This window comes from Cajanus cajan, chromosome 8 (assembly GCF_000230855.2).
Source record: "Cajanus cajan strain Asha chromosome 8, NIPB_CcT2T_4, whole genome shotgun sequence".
Taxonomy (NCBI): Eukaryota; Viridiplantae; Streptophyta; class Magnoliopsida; order Fabales; family Fabaceae; genus Cajanus; species Cajanus cajan.
In genome coordinates, this window is record NC_138524.1 from 332088 (window position 1) to 352249 (window position 20162).

General features: G+C 33.6%; 2 protein-coding genes across 4 annotated transcripts; one reads left to right on the top strand and one right to left on the bottom strand.

Moving 5' to 3' along the window:
* Positions 1-1937: 1937 nt before the first annotated feature.
* LOC109798398 (replicase polyprotein 1ab protein) lies at positions 1938-3083 on the top strand. Its single transcript, XM_020358652.3, has 4 exons — positions 1938-2358; positions 2428-2481; positions 2552-2677; positions 2755-3083. The coding sequence occupies exons 1-4, from the start codon at positions 2011-2013 to the stop codon at positions 2938-2940; spliced, it is 714 nt and encodes a 237-aa protein (XP_020214241.1). The 5' UTR covers positions 1938-2010; the 3' UTR covers positions 2941-3083.
* A 218-nt stretch (positions 3084-3301) lies between these two features.
* SGR2 (shoot gravitropism 2 (SGR2)) lies at positions 3302-20162 on the bottom strand. Of its 3 annotated transcripts, XM_020358650.3 has the most exons (20): positions 19726-20159; positions 19542-19642; positions 19095-19436; positions 17871-17942; positions 17324-17476; positions 16571-16621; positions 16190-16360; positions 15235-15384; positions 13864-13929; positions 13275-13778; positions 9180-9258; positions 8977-9065; positions 8505-8577; positions 7085-7187; positions 6425-6518; positions 6281-6343; positions 5625-5673; positions 4906-5003; positions 4603-4649; positions 3302-3896 (listed from the first exon to the last, which is right to left on the bottom strand). In XM_020358650.3, exons 1-20 carry the CDS (start codon positions 19904-19906, stop codon positions 3641-3643), a joined length of 2742 nt encoding a protein of 913 aa, XP_020214239.1. In that variant the 5' UTR covers positions 19907-20159; the 3' UTR covers positions 3302-3640. The 3 variants fall into 3 exon arrangements, with proteins under 3 accessions (XP_020214239.1, XP_020214240.1, XP_029127209.1); XM_020358651.3 differs by lacking the exon at positions 19726-20159 and having other exon boundaries at positions 19527-19642; XM_029271376.2 differs by lacking the exons at positions 3302-3896; positions 4603-4649; positions 4906-5003; positions 5625-5673 and adding an exon at positions 5680-5902 and having other exon boundaries at positions 19726-20162.

The following is a 20162-nucleotide window of genomic DNA, read 5'->3' on the forward strand; positions in this document are numbered from 1 at the left end:
GAAAATTAAATTTCATTTTAGTTATTATATAAAAGAATATATAAAAAAAAAAACACTTTTTCTCTTCTTAATTCACAATTTTAGTTTATTAGTATTAATTACATAATTTCAGTCTTTTAAATTTAAAAATTCACAATTTTAATTCAATCGATAAATGCATACCTTTAATACTTTAATACATAATTTCCTAAGTTATAGTTGTTATGTCACATGCATGAAATAATATAACAATACAAAATATTGGTAAGTTTTCATTTTTTACATGATTAATTTTTCAAAATTTAAATAGTCAATATATATAAATTTGATGATTAGAACAAAATTACGTACCGAAATTCAGGATTAAAAATAATAAAAAAAAAGACTAAAAATATAATTTAATCGACATCATATTTTAGTAAAGAAATTAAAATTACAAGTTAACCTTTATAGATTCAACATTATATTTTAGTTATTGTATGAAATTAACAATTACTATTATTTAATGTTTAGATTTAATAGTTAATACATTAGTGAGTTTTTTGGACTTTTTTGAAAATTTTTAATTGTATTTCCAAACATAAAAATTGTAATTAAACCTGTAATCTTTTATAAATTTTATAATTGATATCTCGAAACTAAATTTTTCAACTTGAAATCAAGACAAACACAACAATTTGTGATATTTTACAAACTTCAGGAATTAATTACAAAAGTAAAAAAAAAAAAAAACTTGAATAGATATTTAATTTTTGAACCTAAATAAAAAAATTAAAAATTTTCAAAGATGAACATTTTTCCTTGTTACTATTCTCAAAGATTTTTTTTTTTCCAAATATATGTGGATCCGATCACAAACTTGTAATGAGAACAATAATTCTTTCTTGATCAATCATTTTGTTTGCATGTTTTAATAATCATAAATATTTTTTCAATCAAATTCAAATATTTTAGTTTAAAATGGGAACTCTTGTACTTCATTTTGTATTAAATGATATCGAATAGTGATTTTTCACAATAACAATGTTAAAGGTTAATTAACAAACAGAAACGAATCAAAGCTTGAAACTAAAAATTGTTTATCCATGTGAAAGTGTTATTATCCCTGCAAAAATAGTTTAACTTAATGACTAAATAGGTGGATCATTCTAATTTTATTCTGAAATAATTATTATAAGAGTTAATCACATATACATTATCTGTATAAAGGTTTTTTACACTAACAATCAATTATATTTTTTAATTGTGTCATGTCACTGTTAAAAATAAATGTACTTATAGTGACATGATATAATTAAAAGATATAATTGATTGTCGGTAAAAAAAAAAATTTACACTAATAATATATAGGTAATTAACTCTTATTATAAATGTTTTTAAATAGTGTGAGTGAATATCTTATTACTTTAAGAACAATAATTATACCTTTCAGAATATATAAAATGATAATTTAATTCATCTTGAAGACGAGTTTGGAGTATTTTAATTAAGTTGGGTTAAAAAAAAAAAGTTACCAAATATTTTAAAACACTTCAGCCCATGCAATTAGTTAAAGCCTTTTGTCTATGTAATGTTTGTACACTTTTAAGAAGAAAATTTGGAACCTCTCAACAAAAATAAAAGGACATTTTCACTTAATATTTTTCCTAAATTTTAAAATGAGGTATTTTATGTTTTCTAATTACTATCATATCCTTTATTTGATAAACATAGTTTTTAATCCTAAGCATTTTATGATAAATTCAAATAAATTATATTATGATAAGCAAGTGTATTAATTATGGATAAACTAGAGCAAGAATGAGAAATAAAAAAAATAAGTATATAAATTGAGAAATAAAAAAATGTGTTATTTTTATTTTATAATAAATAGATGATAATTAATGTTTAAATAAAATAAAAAATGAGGTAAGTATGATTAAAAAATAAATAATGTTAAAAAGGTAGAATTAAAATAGAGTAATAAAAAAAAGGAGAGAGAGGGAATGAGAGAAGCGTTGGTGTGAGTTGGAGAGAGAGAGGAAGGAGAAGATGATGGCAACAACGGTGCCTGTGGGTTGGAGAGGAGGCAGCGTTAGGTATAGGATTGAGGGAGCGGAGTTGAAGAGAGAGAGAATGGTAGTGAAAGCGTTGGGCAAAGGCAGAGACATGGATAGGGTTTGGAGAGAGGCGTGGAGAAGTGCCAACGATGGCTTTGAGCGCTTCCTCTTCGAAGCCAAGAAGACTGCCGAGCGCATCGACCGCCGCTATTCCCTTTCCAACCGCCTCTCCTCCATCGCCAGGGCCGCCGCCGATCGAGCCCGCGAGATTGACCGTGACTTGGAGATTGGACAGCGATACCGCACTTTCTCCATCGATTTCCAGAGAAACTGGCCCAAGGTACTTTTTCCTTTTTCTATTTCATCATTCATTCTAATTTCTAATTCTCATTTTATTCGTATTTTGCAGTACAGGAAGCAGCTGGGCAGCTTTCTCGATAGTCCCCTGGGGAAGAGCTTTGCTGTAAGTAAATACCTAACACCAACACCATTTCCTATTTCACTTTCTCAATTCTCATCCATTCTCTTTTCAGACATTTTTCTTCATCTGGTTCGCTCTCTCTGGTTGGCTTTTCCGCTTTCTCATAATTGCAACCTGGGTACTTCCATTCGCTGGACCTCTTCTCATTGGGACATTGGCCAACACCTTAGTTATCAAGGTACGATTTATCACTTTCACATTCATTCGCTGCTACATGCTACATGCTACATGCTATCATTGAAATTGGACGGACAGGGCACTTGTCCCGCTTGCAGGATGCAATTTGCCGGTTACAAGAACCAAGTAATTCGATGTACAGGCTGTGGCAACATCGTCTGGCAACCTAAAGGGAAAGGGGATTTCTTCTCAGGAGGTGGCAGAACCAACTCCTCATCTAGGTCAGACCCCGACATCATCGATGTCGACTTTGAGGAGAAGTGACCCATTTTGTTATGCAATCCTTTCTTTATAATTCTACTTTCTTCTTACATTGTACACTTAGTTCGCTTCTTTGCTCTTGTAAAACTCTCCGTATTTTCATACCACCAAACAAAAGGAAACACAATATTCACATTTCTCTACAATTTTCTGCCTCTTTTTCTTTCCCCTCTCCTAGGGATAACACGTACATTTAGAATCACCCAAGTAAAATAAACAAGTGAAGCCCGGTTACATTCTTTTTCATTTTTAATCTCTTGCATTATATACAGTCTTACAGAGGTGAGAATATTCATTGAAATGCTACCTGGAATGGGAAAAAAAAAAAAAAAAAGTCATCTAATTACTACCAAACAGACACAAGTGAAACAAATAATCTTTATGCTGCTCAGTTCACTATCACCAGGAATTGTGCAGTTCCTCATATTGATATTAATAGCCATGCACACGATTTTCTTTTATTTTTCCCTCCTTTTGTTACATACATTGGAGGAGTCTAATTTAACACTAAACTAGCGAGCTAATTGAAATAATCCTAAATCCTAAGATGGTGTGGAGAATCCTTCTACTATACATTCTTTTGTAAATTTCGCGATCTCAATTACAACGTGTAGAGACAATAACAGGAACGCCAGATGCATGGAGATCTCACGCGAGCATGTTCAATATAATGGCAGAGCAGATAAGCCCACAAGCCATGCATTTAGAAATTAGACTCAGTGCGCTTCTGCAGAATCTTCTTAGCTTTGCTCGAGAAGCTTCTGACCACAACATTGTCGGAGAAAGTCAACGGAAGATCTTCCTCAGCAGTGTTTCTCGGTTCATGCCAACCAGCAGAGGTACTCTCATATTTTGAGTTGTCTTCGTTAGATACAATCGACGAATCGCGGTCTTCTGGTATATCTCGATACAAGTGATTCAATATGAAAAGAGCGGTATCATAATCCCGCCAATAGTTTCTGTCCACCAGATAGATTAGTCATAAAACTAAACATGCGAAATCAAATGTATGGCAATTCTATCAAAATCACCCATTGTGGTAATAAAAATAGTCAAAGCCAAAGCTCAAAACAAATTCCCTCATCCAATATATATTAAAGACATATCCTCAATACTGTTCTGGCATGTAGATAGTATATATGCTTCTTAAAGGAAATTACAATCACAATTCTGTAATAGAGTCAAGCGGCATGGTATACGATACTGCTTTGTCGTATAAAAAGGGAAGAAAATTTCTTACATGTTTCAACATTCTCTGCATTTTCTTATGGATGCAAGAAATTTATACTGAGCAAATAGCAGAGGAGGAGAAGTACCAAACTAAACAAATGCATGACATGGAATATGATGAGCATCAGATGTACAAAATCATAGGAAATAGACCATTTAAGTCACATTGCGTCTGATTCTGTGACCAAACTATAGAGCCATCAGCCAGAGAGTTGGATCTTCTAAGTTGTGGTTTCTATTAAATTTCATTTTTCCCAAAACCATTTAATAATATATTTCATATGTGAATTCATGATCACAGGATGACACAAGCATTGGTTAAAAAAAACAATGACTAGCTCGACCAGTGACCTAACAATAAAACCTATAACGTAATTGCCTCATTGGTTCCAGTTCAAATAACTACATGAATGAGAAAATTGTAAATATACTTACGTGTGTGCTCCAATGGCTTGCAGATATGGATGCTCAAAGGTCTTGTCCTGCATTACAATTTACGAAGAAAAACTCAAATTAATAATAGTAATAATAAAAAAATATCGGACAGAAAACTAAATGAAAGAACCTAAAGGCAGCTGTTATTTGGAAAGAACCTAGGCATGATTATTAAGGTAGTTCCCATTCCTTTAAAACATTTTTATAAATCAGTTGTGTTGCGTGTTCTCATTTTGCACAATACTTTTGACACCAGAGTGCTGAACCAAGAAAGATCAGTAGCTAATTGGAACAACTTCATACCTGAAGCGTGTGATCAATTCGTCCACTCTTGCTTCCTGTCAGCCTCTCCATCATAAAAGATCCATATGATGGCTCTTCTTCCTCTTCAGAACTCTCCCCTACAATACAGATAGGCAAGAATTTGAGTTAGCACGGCATTTGGCAAGCATGCTTCTGAAGTTTTACAAAACGAGTTCAGTACTATTTTCAAGGATTATTAAAAAATTATAATACAATCCGAAGAACTTCAGCATAAACAGACATAATTACGAATAGAAAATTAAAAGAGGAGAAAATTGCATAACTAGCACGCCAATGTTAAACGTCTTTGGTTTTGTTTGCCTTTTATAATATTTACCAAAAGTCAGTCAATGAAACTTACTGCCAACAACGACTACAACCTATTTATCTGGTACCAGTATCATCGTTACTGTTAATTGCAATTTTGTAGTGGGGAATTATAGATTACAAATAGATTTCCTTATTAGAAGTAAAATACAGTGAGGCAAGACATCGAAAAACAATACAGGTAAAAAAGCACAATAGTAAATCCAATCAAATGACTGTCAAAAGAAAAACCCTTCTAAATCAACTGCAAGTGGAAAAAGCCATAAAGATAACAATATCCCTTTTCACAACTACTAAATTAGTGTTCTTAAAGGGGCTAGCATTCTCAAACTCATGAATTTGAAATTCGATAAAGTTACCAAAAAGAAAAGGAACTTAGAAGACTATATTACCTTCCATGTTCTCCATTTTCCTCGACTGACAAATTGTGATTACCTTATCCTGCTTAGAAAACAGAAATTACAACCACCAACATGCACAACAGTAGAACATAAAATATCACGGTGTGTGCTTTTTCTGTTCAATCTGATAGACCCATCATAAATTCCTTGTATCTTCTGTTTCAAATTTTAATCTTGCACGTCAGGGAATAATATTACATTGTGCGTTATCCATAATGAGTTGGGCTAAGCTTATTGGTATCTTTCTATTTTCAACAGCAATTGCTAACCTGACAACGAAAACACCAGATTGCTGAACACCACTCTATAGCCAGTAACTTATAAAGCAATAAAAATAAACTAAAAAAATTCACATTCAAAATTAACCACTACAATTTTACTTCGCATGATAAAATGTATTTTGTTTTATATTAACCATCTATATATATTCCTTGAGTGAGTCACGTGTAGTATCAAAAGCCATTGCAACAATACAAAATTCTAAAAGACATTTTATTAGAGGGAAAATTGGAGTAATGCAGCATGAAAGAATAATAACAAATCAATATATAATTATAATTGAAACCTTTAGTCTTCTTGTTTAACCTTAAAACTTTTTGTCATCTCTTGCTCTCATTTATTCCTTTATACAAAAAAGAGGGGCTTACCCTTGCAGATTTCATATAATTCTTTATTGCGTGAGTTCGAACTGCTAGGTCTTCAGTAAATTCCTACATAAAGATTTAGGGCATTATTTAAGACAGATATCACGATCCAAAATAGCCATAGTACTAGAATCTTTGTTCCCTCACCTGAAATCCAATATGCAACCTTTTTCCTCCTCTGTGGTACGGAATCAAAACAGGTCGTTGGCTAACGTATTCTTTGCAGACAAGTGGCTCTACCCTGTGGTGATTGGTGAATTTAAAAAACAGCATGTCATGCAATTTTTAGGGAAGATACAACACTTAAAATAGAAAAGATTTGCAAATTCGTGTTTGAATCAGTATCTATTATTTCACATGTTGATGATAGGGAAAGAAAAAGAAAGACATCAAACAGTAACATTATTATTGGGATGTAGTAATACACATTCTATGATACCTTAACCTAACACAGTAGAGTGATAAGGTGGCCCAAGTGATTTGGGGGGAGGGGCATAGGGTTGGAGTGATAAGGAGAGTGTGGGTTTGAATCCCTCCACTGACAACTAACAACTAACAATTAACATTTGCCAATAAAAAAATAAAAAGAAAAAACCTAACACAGTAACACTTCTATTTATTCTAATAATTAGGTCAAGTTCTAGGACAGCTACTACGTTAAAATGGGTGCATCATTAAATGATACATGTTTATTTCACAACCGTGATTAAAAACAAAACAACTGATGGCAAGAAATTTAATTATAATGTTCACAACTCTACTCATAATCACTAGGGATACTTAATTGGGGCAGAAATTGTAGCAAACCTGTATGCTACTGGATCAAAGGGGTGAAAAATGTTGAACATCTGCCGACAAGCTGGCATCTCCTCACTTATATTTTCTTGCTCCCAATATTCTTGGCCTCTGCCTGAAAACAAGAAAGAATACTTGGTTATCAACCTAGATGCAAATGATTAAAACTGGACGTTAGTAAGTGACTGACCCTTGCAACCTTAATCCCTTTTATTATATAAAAAGCATATAAAGCTCTAACTTTCCAATGACGTCAAACGAAAATGAATCAAAGATTTGAAGAATAGAAGAAAAAACATAGCCAAAGATGATCATAGTGATAGAATACATGATGAAAACTCAATACTATATTGATTATATTTTACAATAATTTAAATATCTTCTGTTACCTCAAGATTAGTTTCCATATTTCCCATAATCCCTATGATTCATTTTCTTATTTAATTAGGATTATGATCTAATATTAGTATACATAAGGCCAGCACTTTATGTTTTGTATCGTTGTAATGCATCATATGTTAGGAACCAAGAGGAGCCAATATTAAAGGTCCATTCTAGGAGGCAAAGGAACCAATGAGATGTAAGGGATGACTGGCTACTGGAAGCCTGGTTAGTAAAGGTGGTGGTTAGCATAGTTAGAGAGATCTGTTCAGTTTGGGAGTTTAGAGGAGAGACTTATAAATACTATTTTATATTGAATAAGGGGGTCATTATTTGGGATGGTAATGAACTGTTTTCACAGTTGTAGAAGGGGTTTTCCCTTGGCAGAGCAGAATAATAGAAGAGTTAATCATCCATACACTGTCAGTGTAAAAAAATTTACACTGGCAACCAATCATATCTTTTAGTAGATTTTATTTTATTTTTATTTCATTAAATAAGCAAATGATATGGCACTATTAAAAGATATGATTGGTTGCCAGTGTAAAAAGTTTTTTACATTGGCAGTGTATAGGTGATTAACTCATAATAGAACTTCTCTCTGATTCTCTTCTGCCTCATATCTGACCTCTCTTTCTTCCCCTCAATCTCTGTCTTCATCTTTGAGGATCTATCATCATATCATATCAAGACAATATCAACCTTACTGGATGCAGTCTCTTTATCCTCCTTTTCCACCCTATATACCTAAAACCCTCTAATTTCAAGTTTACAACAAAGTATCTGAGCAGCACCATCCTCTGACCTGTCACCACCCCACTGCCAAGCTCCCTAAAAACTAATGGTCCACTTTATTTTCAGAGCTATTTTTTCTTCTGACTAGTGTTTCATCTGCAGCTTCTAGTCAACCTTAAATTCTACTGATTATAAGTACTGGTTTTATCAGCTACAAACTTAAAGATACATTGAGCAATATTTTAAAAGCCTTGATTACCAATGACAATCAAGATCAGAAATAAATTGTATAATGCCACATAAAAGACTTGCTTACCAATGCCAATCCGGATATTACGAAGTGCAAGAAATACACCAAGGGGGGATCCAACAGCAAAGAATGTATCAACCTGGCATAAATGCAGTTTAGTCATATGAGCAATAGGATACATGGAGCTCATGTTTTTGTTCTTGTTTTAAAGAAAATATTTTTTTAAAAATGTCATATAAATATATAATGATTATGTAAGTTTTTAGGGGGAAAAGGCAAAAACCTCAACAAAAAAAAGTTGTTCTACTATTTTCCTCAGAAACTAAAGATAATAGCTTATGGGGGAAAAAAAGCTCTAAAAATAAGCCTATGATAGAATCACTTTGTTTTTAACCCTAACCACTGTGTTATATTTACTATGGAAATTAACAATGACCCATATTTTGTTAGTATTGAGTCTATTAAATGTAAATCTCAACGAAAACATTAAAGAGTTGTACATAGATGACAGAATCAAAGTTCATATCTGTTTCCATACCTTGAATTGAAGCTTGGTGTACTTGATATATGGAGTATAACTCTTTGCTGCATCTTTTATGGGAGGCACCTTTTTAGATATCTTTGGTACTGCCATAGTGCAACATGCATGCAAACACCTTTATTTGCTGTATTGTAAATTAAAAATAAAGACAAAAGTAGAAAACATCACAGCCTTCTAAAGGACAAGAAAACAGTATTTACCAGAATGTAACACTTCCTCAGTATGATTATTGCTATGATGTGATTCCAGTTCAGCTAGATTGGCTTTCAATGAATCAATCTAAATAAATAAACAAACTTTGTTAGTTACAAGCATGCTATAAATGCAATTAAAGTTGGTGGCAGAGTAGGGAAATGATAAGAGGGTATTTGTTAGGAACCCACAAATGGGATGATTTTTTGGGGAGATAAGAAAAACAGAGAATGAAAAAGAGGGCGGAGGGGATGCTTTAGCAGTATTTATTGAATTACAAAGAAACTAAGTAGATATTTTCCTTCCAAGGTTTCCCCCTTTCTGCAGCAGAGCTAATGATTAGTTTCCCAAATGATAACAAAACACAATCTCCATTTTCTAACTCATCTCGTTTAAGTTAATTCCCTGTCTCTTTGACTATAACCACCCAACTATTTTAACTAATTACACTGTGGTCTATACATTTGTGTGAGTTCCAAAGCACACCTTGTGTATGTAGTAAACATACACACAAGCCCAAAATTGGTTGACCGCTTCCCAGTATCTAAGTCACCAATCTGTCCTTATACCCCTCTGCCTTGTGCACCTATATGTGAATTAACAAGCAAATTGGGGGATAGCTCAGAGATATAGTTTTTCTGAACTACTAAAATAGCTTCATGAAATTCATTTGGACATTTATAATATTTTTCTCTTCTCATTGTGTCACCCAGTAAATGCGGGCATCTTGGTCCTGTCATCATAGGTCGAATCATGTTGAGTTTATTCTGCCATTGATGTAATTTAGGATTCTAGATTGAAACTTGGTTAAGTTCAAATAATATGTTGTATAAATATTTTTAACATTAATTTGCTATTTTTTGGTAATTTTCAAGTTTGAGAAGGAGAGAGGCTTCCCCTTACAAGGTTAATTGTAGTATTTACAGATGAACTACTATCGAAATACTACCAATAAAATATAAACCCAAACCTTGTTAATGTATATTGCCACTATTTCTTTCTTCCTGAACATTTTTAAATATAAATATCACATATTGAAATCTATTAAAATATGAAATTTGTTTAATACTTTCTATTTCAATGATTAACACCTACATTATAAAATTTTGCAATGAGGAATTCGTACATTAGCATTCACATCCACTATCGTATGATGAAATTATGACATAGCTCAGTAACATTCACTCCCTCTATATGGAATTAACATCCTCATATCACCCAAGATTTCCATATTCTTTTTTGGCCCTCTATTATCCACCAAGCCTTTTCTGTTTCACACTCTGCTCTGCTTTGATGTATGCAGTGTGCTTTATGGGAGGTCATGTGACCCATGATTCAGAACAAAACTTGATAAGGCACAACCACGGAATCACAATCAGATATTATAACAGTGGTCAAGTGCAGAATTAGAATATCGTGCTATGGCTCAATCTACCTGTAAACTTTGGGGATGTTTGGTTTGTTTTCATAATTAATAACCATAAAAATGCTAGCTTGTTTTCATTCTATTTCCTGAAGGAAATAAATAAGTGGCGTAGCATTTTTGTAATTAATAATTAAAACATATCAACTGAAAATAAAAAACATAAGACAACAAACTCCCTATTAATTGTTGCATCAATTACATCATGAGCCTGGTTTGTAAACCATTTATCCTATAACTTATGGTGTAAAAAACATGTTGGCATTCACATTGACTAATGTTGTGATTAAAAGAAGAGGATGAAGCTAAAGAAGATGCTTATGTTGGCTTCTCAGATGATGAAGAAAAAAGTCAAGTCAAGTGGTGTCATGTTGTATTAGTATAGGAATTTTCATTTTTAAATGATAGGGATAGTCTTAGGATGAGCTAAGCTAATCTCTCTAATCTTTAAGATGACTAAAAATGGTTTAAGAGTTTTTCAAAAACTTAAAATCAACTGATCCGCAAATTAACTAAGAGTAAATCATGCTAAAATTGCTTAAGTTTAACTTATTCTAATGTAATTGACTACAAAGCAGAGTAACCGATTGTGATGAACATTTGGTTTTTCACTAGGTTTAAAATGTTCCGATGTAACCGATTACAAAATGAAGTAATCGATTACATGAGAGGTGATGAAGTTTCGTTGCTGAGTAACAAAAACGAGCTCAGTCGGGATCTTTTACATGATGCACCAAGGTTTCTAAAACTGACCAAGTTGCTATTGTAACCGATAACATCGTAATCGATTACATGAAGAAACAAAGTAAAACAAAAAAGTTTTGTTTTAACTAATTACATGACAATGTAACAGATTACATATAGTTCATTTTATTTTTGGGCAGCAACAAGATGAAATTGATTACATGATCAAAGTAACTAATTACATCAACACAAATATTTTTCTACATAAACTCAACTCACTTTTGTTGTAAATTGATATTGTAACCGATTACAAAGTTTTGTAATCGATTACAAACAAAGTATAAAAAAAAAGTTTAGTTTTAATTGATTACATTTAGTTCATTTTGTTTCTAGGAAGCAACAAGATCAAAGTAATTGATTATATGATCAAAGTAGTCGTTTACATCAACACGGATATTTTTCTATATATACTCAACTTACATGATCAAAGTAACCGATTGCATATAATGCATTTTTTTTTGGACAACAACAAGATCAAAGTAATTGATTACATTAGCATAAATATTTTTCTATATATACTCAACTTCACATTTGAATAACGAGTTCAAAATTCTCTTAAATCCAAAAGTGAGTTTCCAAGAGAGAAAAACAAAGGTTTTCAAGAAAGAAAATAAAAAAATTAAAAAAAAAACACGTGAATTGTGAAAAAGAGAATTCTTCAAGATTATTTTAGAGCTTTCTCAATCAAGATGATCATGAACTAATCAAGATTGTGGGAAACAGCTTGTGCTCAAAAGGTTTATTTGTTCCATTACTTTATGTATTGTGTTTTTCTTCTTTCTTTTTTTTTTTTTGCATAGTGTCCAATAGAAAAGTATATCTCAAGATAGTGTTTTTTGAGCTTAAAAGCTAGAGAAGAAGTCTCTAGTCAAGGGATTAACAAAGGATTCCTATAGGGATTATGAGAGTGCTTTAGGGTCTAGGTTTGATCAGCTACCCTCATTGTAATCACATTTTGCACAATAGATATCTATGATCAACATGACTAGATGTAGCTTTCTGTGAATCTCTCTCTCTTTGCGCTTTACAATGCTTCAATATTGATTCAGGCATATGATCTCGAAACCCGTATAAGTTCTTGTAGTGCATAATTTGAGTAATTGATTTTTAAACTTGTATGTTAATAAAGATTTCTAAAGATCAAGAAACTAGTCAGTTCAAGAACTTGTTTTACAATTTATGAATTATTAATTCTTGGGGAATATTTTCCGTTGTGCAAAGTTTTAAATTCTTAAAAGTTTTTAAACACCAATTCAATCCCCCCTTCTTGGTGAGCCTTGAGACCTAACAACTAAAACACAAGGTTCTATTAGAGAAAAAATCAAATTGAGACAAATTCCTACATTATTGGTGACAAGAGGGATTTATGGCACCAATACCAGATCATCAAAAAGGGAGAAAACGTGGCACACATCTTCACTATAGACTTGTACATGGTTTCCTTATTTGCTACTATTAAAGGAACATAAAATATTCCATGGCCTGCTCCTAATATCTAAAGCTTTTGGGATGAATTGGTAGTTGACATGGTATTAGAGCATACCTGATCATGTCACTGGAAATTTTGATCCTTGACTCTCATTTTTCATAATTAAATTCAAATTCTAACACAAATATGAAGACCTCAAATAACATGACAAGGTGTGCTAGAGAAATAAACCATTCCTGGACATGAACCTAACAACTTAAGATATTGGGCTGAATAACTTTTTGATAATTTCATTTGTAAGTTCTAACATGCTGCACTGCACATGACCAAAGTTTATGTTTCATCTGGAAAGGAGTGATAGCATCAATAGAAATGGTGTTGGGAGCTTTCATATTTACAACCTCTCAAAATCCCTCTCCCTCTCTTTAAAGGGGAAAACACGAAAGAAAGAACCATCAGAAATAAAAATTGAAAAAAAGAGAGGAAAAAATAGAACTGGAAACTAACCTCTTCTCTGAGCTTCTTGATTACTTCATCTTTGTTGCTTGTAACTTCACTTTCATCCTTATCCACTGTCAGGCCAACATCCACGCTCTCGGGTTTATCCAATACACCCATTTTCTCAAAACATGTGTCACTGGAATCAGAACGCAACTCAGAAACATCTCCCTTGTTACTTAGTTCTAGAGAATTAGGTTCTGCAGTAAATCCTTCTAAACTTGATAATGCAGGGCCTAAAACCGAGGGCTCCTCGGAATATTCTGCCTCCATTTCTGAAGTAGTCTGTTGTGTACTCTTATTTTCTTCACAGGGGCTCACCATACTGAATGTGTAATCCTGATTGATTGGTGAGTTCCGCACATGATGACTTTCCTTATCAGGGAGTGATTCCCCATTTTCATCATGTTCTTTATACATCCAATTCATCGGAAATGGGGATGATAGATTAACTTGATGGCAGAGGATATCATATGAGAGGACACTTCCCAAAGAATGACCATATAATGAAACCTAAACAAGTCAGCATGAAGTGAACCACTATAGACATTAAAAATGTATAGAGGGGAAAATGAAGCAAATTTTCTCACTAGCATACCTTGCCATCATATCCAGGATTCCTTTTGAGAAACTTCAAATATAATCGATTCAGTTGGTTGGATACCTAGAGAAGTGCAAATTCACTGGTTAAAACATTTTTTTTAAAGTCTCTATTACAATAGTATAAAATATAAAGCTTTTAAAGCATTCAATCCAACTGATGGGAAAAAGGAAATCAGAATGTGATTGTGAATCTAGTTTTTAAAAATAGACGTCTACAGTGCAGTTACACATAATCCCAAAATGCTAAGGTTTCATTTATCTTTGCAGCATAGTTTTGCAATTGAAAAATGTTTGGAAGCAAGTATGCACATTCAAGGGAAAAAGAGAATAAAAGTCAGAAGATTCAACAAATTTTCACTCCTAGAGTTCTCAAGCATCACATATCAAGGCAGCTAGGGCCTATTTTACTTTTTCATTTATAGATTCTTTGCATGTTGGGAAAATTCCAAGCCCCGCATCAACTAGAAATAAAGCAAACAAAGACTTTGTAAGTGAGAGACAACCCTCAAATTACAAACCAGTTATGCAGTGTTGAGTTAAGCTCAAACTCACATTCTAAGAAGATATCCGAGCTATCCTAGATCTACTCTATAAAAAGGTCAACTCACCATTGATTTAAGCACCAAGCCCAATAATGTTTGGTGCGAGGAGATATATTGGAAAAAACTCAAGTCCCACATCAACTAGAGATAAAACCAACAAAAACAATTTTGTAAGGTTGAGTTAGGGCCAAACCGACAGTTTCATCATTTTCATTGGACTAGTCAAGCATTGAGAACCAATTACACAGCTTAATCCACAAAGTTAAATAATCATCTGCTAACCCTTTATTATGGCAAAAAAATAAAACACTAATATAAGTAAAGGTCCAAATAATTGTTTCGTAAATGCCAGAAGGATTAAAAATACAAAAATAATATGAATTTACTAAGCCAATTTCTTTCAAACCAATCCAACCAAACAATAGACAAAAGGTGCTCATAAGAAAGAATAAGAGAGATATTGTAGAGCAATACTAGACACATAATCAGAGGCAAAATATTGCATAACTGCACAAGAGGTAGCATCAGTATTTAAAAGGAAGAAATTCAGCTAGAACCACGTCAACTTATATGGTCTTGCCAATGCAATTGTGAAAAGCTTTGCATCTAAATGATGCAAAATCAAATGTCCAATTTCAGTAATTTATTTTAGAATTATTTTTTTCATTTTTTCAGCATATTTTTTAAGTGGAATATAGATTCCAAATTATAAAAAGAAAGAAAAAAAAAAGGAAAAGATTGAAATAACGATCTAATAATTTTTAAAGGAAGATTCAGAAAAACAAACGAAGCAGTACACACACACACACAAGAAAAAAAGATACCGAGTCAATTATGTCTTGACAATAAATTGGACTCATGTAGTATAGCACGTCATGAACAGTTGCACTCAGTGTGACTCGCAATCCCCGCACTCCATCCAAAGTTATTTTTTCAACAGCAGTTTCACCACTCAGCTTCAAACCTTTTCTCCACTAGATAACATGAAATCACCAATTAGTTAAAATCAAATAAATGAAAGTTTCAGAGTGAAAATTGCAGTGTTCTCTTTATGCAGTCATTAATTTACTGGAGCAAAATGCTCAAATATTTTAAGGATCTCTCTTTGCCCCTAAACATGCATGTGATTGGTTTATGCTTTCGAACTTTCTTTGAAGTTTAATTTATGGTTGTTTCAATAGGTTGCTCTTAGACAGTGCAGCTTGATAAAAGACAGAAAATAAATGGCACAAAATTCAAAGCAAGCAAAAAAGAAGCACATTTTGTAAAATTGCCTAGTTCAGAATTTATTCTAATTCTACCAAAAGTAATTCCACCATTCATTATAATATTCTATATGATATCTAACTTGCAACAGTTACTTTAATCTAAACACAATACATGACTCAAGGAAACTAATATATAAGAGCATCTCAAATGCTCAATTGGGAAAGTGAGTGAAACTGATAATGAAAACTCCTGCAGAGATATTCAAAGAGATTTAGAGATTTAATGCAAGTTTCTTACTGTGCAGTACAAGTTACAATTCAGGAAACAGATCTTTATGTCAGTAGTACATAACTCCATATCTCGATATAATCACACTACAATTAGCACAGTCAGCTTCAATTTTAACCCTAATCACAAAATATGGTCTAGTGTGCAAAAATGGAATATCAGGGTGGGAGATGGCTTAGTTTTATTGAGAAGGGGAACTTTACAAACAACCACAAGTCAGAGGAGAAACATAATGCAGCAGAAAAGGCTCAGAACACACATAAAGAACAACATATCGGATACCTGGCATGGGATAAAGAGGACCCTTTGAGTGCCACGTTGATGAGGAGTAAGGTGCTGCTCTGCAAGACTTGCTGTAATATGCCGGAAATTGCCCACATCATCAACCAAATTGGATTTTTCCAATCTTTGACCAATCCCATGAACCATAAATACCAAGTGTCGAACAGGGACCTACAAATAATTATTGTAATGTAATTGATATCAAGCAAACAAAGGAAGGACAGGGAAGCTGTACTATCTGATGAAAATGATAAAACAAAGAATCCCCCAGGTGTCAGCAGAAAAGCATGGGTGGAGCCCTGTTGACTGCTGAGAGAATCAGGAGACTAGTGAGAGACATAAGTATAATAATGATGACCATCTGAATTTTTTGTTGTATACCTGTGAACAATAATCATCCATATCCTCCTCCTTCTGTTGCCTTAGTTCATCCTGTTAGAAATTCCAAGTTAATAACAATAGAATTGATCTGTATTTGTGTTTTTCCAGAACGAAAGCACATTCAGGTTATTCAACTGTAGCTAATGACTATCCAGAGAATTATCAGTAACCAAAACAAGTTAAATCCATAACAATGATAAAGGTAATATCCTCTTTTTCTCTCCACATTTTTGTGACTTCTTTGACCATCAGCTGATATTGCAAACCAACCCACTATTTTGTTTCAACCTCCCACTTCAGTAACTTTTCTCTCACTGAACTACTCAATATAAATTAAAAAATATGAGAAGAAAACAGCACTGATTGCATATAAAATCCAATTTCAAATAATAAAAAATGTGGACAGACAGGCACAGTATATCCTGTCTTTACATTAGTATATAATAATGATGATAAGAAACATACTAAAATTTGCCAAGTTCAATCATCACTTACATTGAACATGATACACTTGCAGATTTTCTATTATAAAATATGTATTAAAGAATAATTGATTAATAACGGCATACTAGACATGACTATATATATCAGCATAAAGACACCTCTAGAAACACAAAAATAGTAGAAGACAAAATTACAAAGCAAAATCAGGATATATACCGTGCCCCCCTATGGAAAGAATAAGGATTACTCTAATGGCAGATTATCTGTATCTATACATTATAGCACTACAGGAGAAAAAAGTCAGAAAACCTGGGTTGGTTTTGGTGAATTTGATGGAGAGTAACCACGCCTAAGCTTGATTCCATTACTAGCAAAGCTGACAAAACTAGAAAAGCCAGAAGCATCAACATTTAGCCAGGCTTCCCAGGTATCATCTTCTCCCGTGAAAAGGGCATGCAGACCCTGCATGTTCAACACCGATAGACAATAATGGACAAGATATTAATAACAAAACAATTTCTATCCATAAAACAAAATAAATAAATAAATGAGTTAAATATGCTTTAGTCCTGTAAATACAAAAAATGTTCCCTCTTAGTCCCTTGAGAGAAAGAAAAATGTCTCATTTGGTCACTCATTTTTTGGGAATGTGTAAGGCTTGGTTTTTATCCATCATAAAAAAATTCTCAATTTTAGTCCCTCAAAAACAGAGACCATACACATTTCTATAAATAAGAGGCCAAAAGGAGACAATATTTTTTAGGGATTAAAAGCAAACATTGCCCTATTTACAAGGATTAAAACCATAACCAACCCTAAACAAATTGCACCATTCTTTCAGAAAAAATCTGCATACTTGGGTGGAGCCTTGCAAATCAACTCGAGCAGCAAAAAGTCCTGACAGTTGAAACGTTCTACGGTGCCAAACCTATAGAAATTAATAAAATATAAACCTTCACTTTCTGAAGCAAAGAAAAACACAAATTGAAAACTGACTATCCTCTTCCCTGCCCTAACCCAAACCCCCAGCCAAAAGAAATATGTTAAAAAGCTAAATTGCACAGAAGAACTAGAGATAAAATTATCTACATAACATTACTACTTACTATCAGTTATAGAAGGGGGAAAAACAAGAAGAGAAATTAAAAAAGATTGCTTTGGAAAGATCTGAGGAGGGCAAGGCCCTTTGACAGTGCAATACTTGCTGCTATTTGATGCTTATCACTGAAGAGGCAGGGATGTTAAAATTTTCAGAGACAAGTAATTGCATTGGCTTTCTTCTGTTGTGGGGGGGGGGGGGGGGGGGGGAGTGGCTTCTAAGTATTTTGCAGTGCTCCAGCTCACAGCTATATTAGGTTCTTTCCCTTTATTTGCCTACTCTTTGCTTCTTTCCCTTTTTTCCCCTTTAACCTCTTTTAGGTTCACAACATACCTTCTGATCTTATACTCTTCTCTCAAAATTTCTTCTATCAATACATAAAATAAGAGAAATGCTAGCAACACTCTATTATTGACCGGAATTTATTAAAAATTAAAAATTTTGGTGGTCTCGCGTCTCATTTCACGAGTCTCTCTTAGTTTAGATATGAGACCCACCAAAATTTGTGAGAGTTAGAAAAAGAATGTTAGAAAATAATAGAGAATGTTAGAGAAATAGTATTTTCGAGAGTATCGCTACCATTATTCATATAAATAAATAAATAACTAATAGGCAAAGAAATAGTGTTATAATAACGTAACCATTTATTAATAAAGAAAGAAACGTTGTTAAAGATGAAAAAGAAAATGATCGGAAGAGCAAAAGGATAAGATACCCTCACAAAAACAACCACAAATCACAAAATCATAACAAACTAGTAAAGCATGTCGCAAGCAAAGGTTGCTGGTCTCTCTCCATATGCAAGCAAAAAAACTCCTACGAAATAACCATATTTACCTAACAAGTTGAAGAGCAAGAGTTGTGATGAACATATGTATTCATAACTATGTGTCAGAACCACATTTACAGCTAAATCATTTGTAAAATCGCAAGGATGATTATACATTGAAAAAAAAAAGTAATTTGAATAATCATACTGACCTGACTACGATAAGCAATCTCTAGTTGTTCAGCAACATCTTCACGAATTGGCAGCCAATCGAGGCCCCCTTTACGAGCAAACCAATGGCCTCTTAGGACGCGCCGGTTCTCTCCATTCCAATAAACAGGGAAACAATGTCTCTGAATCAAATCTACCTCATACAATCCTCCCTTTACAGGCACACCAACCCTCTCTTCCTCTACTTCATATAGTTGACATGACTGAGGAAGTCCCATAAAAGATACATCATCTGACTTAGCACTGGAACTTTGTCGTTCTCTTGGGCCTTCGCTGCATTCCGCATACTCCCTCCACCAACTAGAAAGTAATTCTTCCTCTCTCTACATATACAAAGAAGAGTTTCACTATCTAAAGGTCACCGAGGCCGTGATTCAAAAGAAAGACACGCAGAGAGATTAACTAAAGTATACATTTTATAAAATGACCTGCAAGAAAGATGCTTCAATAGCGAGGGAATCTCTCATGCCAAAACGAAAATAGTCACTCTTGCCCACAATCTCCGTTCGCGGGACTGAGGCAGCCAACTCTGCAAGCGAATAGCAAAAAATCATGCATCATGCATGTAAGTCCTAAATTGAAATCCTAAAAGCCTAAGATAGAAATAAATACCGTTGGGAGCCAAAGGAGTCTTGCAAAAGTACCACCTAACATCACCGCCGTCAGAGGGGCTAGAAGTGTGAGCGAGATACTTTTGCCTTGCTTTGGAGTGCTCGATCACATCCTCCAATCTGGCAATGTTAGAAGGCGTGTTTTTCAGCAAGTCAGGCCGAAGTTCTTCCCCTTCCGCCATCGCAACCGCCACCCAAGGAAGCCTTTGATTCCACTCGCCTTATTATAAATTATAAAGTATAGTAAAGAAGACACAGTAATCACCGAACCAAATAAAGGAAACGATTCTCCAAACTCAACACAATGACAGCGATGCCATCCGTTGAACGTTGAATGTCAGGTGAGGTGGATCAACACCGGTGTCCGTGTCGCTCTCCTCCTAATCGTCAAATTCTATTTCCTTTCAAATCAATTATACCCTTTTGCAAACAAATCAC

Excerpts from the sequence above, each read along its gene's own strand:
- LOC109798398 (XM_020358652.3), top strand. The coding sequence starts at position 2,011 with ATGATGGCAACAACGGTGCCTGTGGGTTGGAGAGGAGGCAGCGTTAGG. Across the intron at positions 2,359-2,427 it reads TCCAGAGAAACTGGCCCAAG|TACAGGAAGCAGCTGGGCAG; the intron begins GTACTTTTTCCT and ends CGTATTTTGCAG. Across the intron at positions 2,678-2,754 it reads CCAACACCTTAGTTATCAAG|GGCACTTGTCCCGCTTGCAG; the intron begins GTACGATTTATC and ends TTGGACGGACAG.
- SGR2 (XM_020358650.3), bottom strand. The coding sequence starts at position 19,906 with ATGGCGGAAGGGGAAGAACTTCGGCCTGACTTGCTGAAAAACACGCCT. Across the intron at positions 15,385-16,189 it reads TCCTCTTTATCCCATGCCAG|TGGAGAAAAGGTTTGAAGCT; the intron begins GTATCCGATATG and ends CATGTTATCTAG. Across the intron at positions 6,519-7,084 it reads TTTGATCCAGTAGCATACAG|GGTAGAGCCACTTGTCTGCA; the intron begins GTTTGCTACAAT and ends CAATCACCACAG.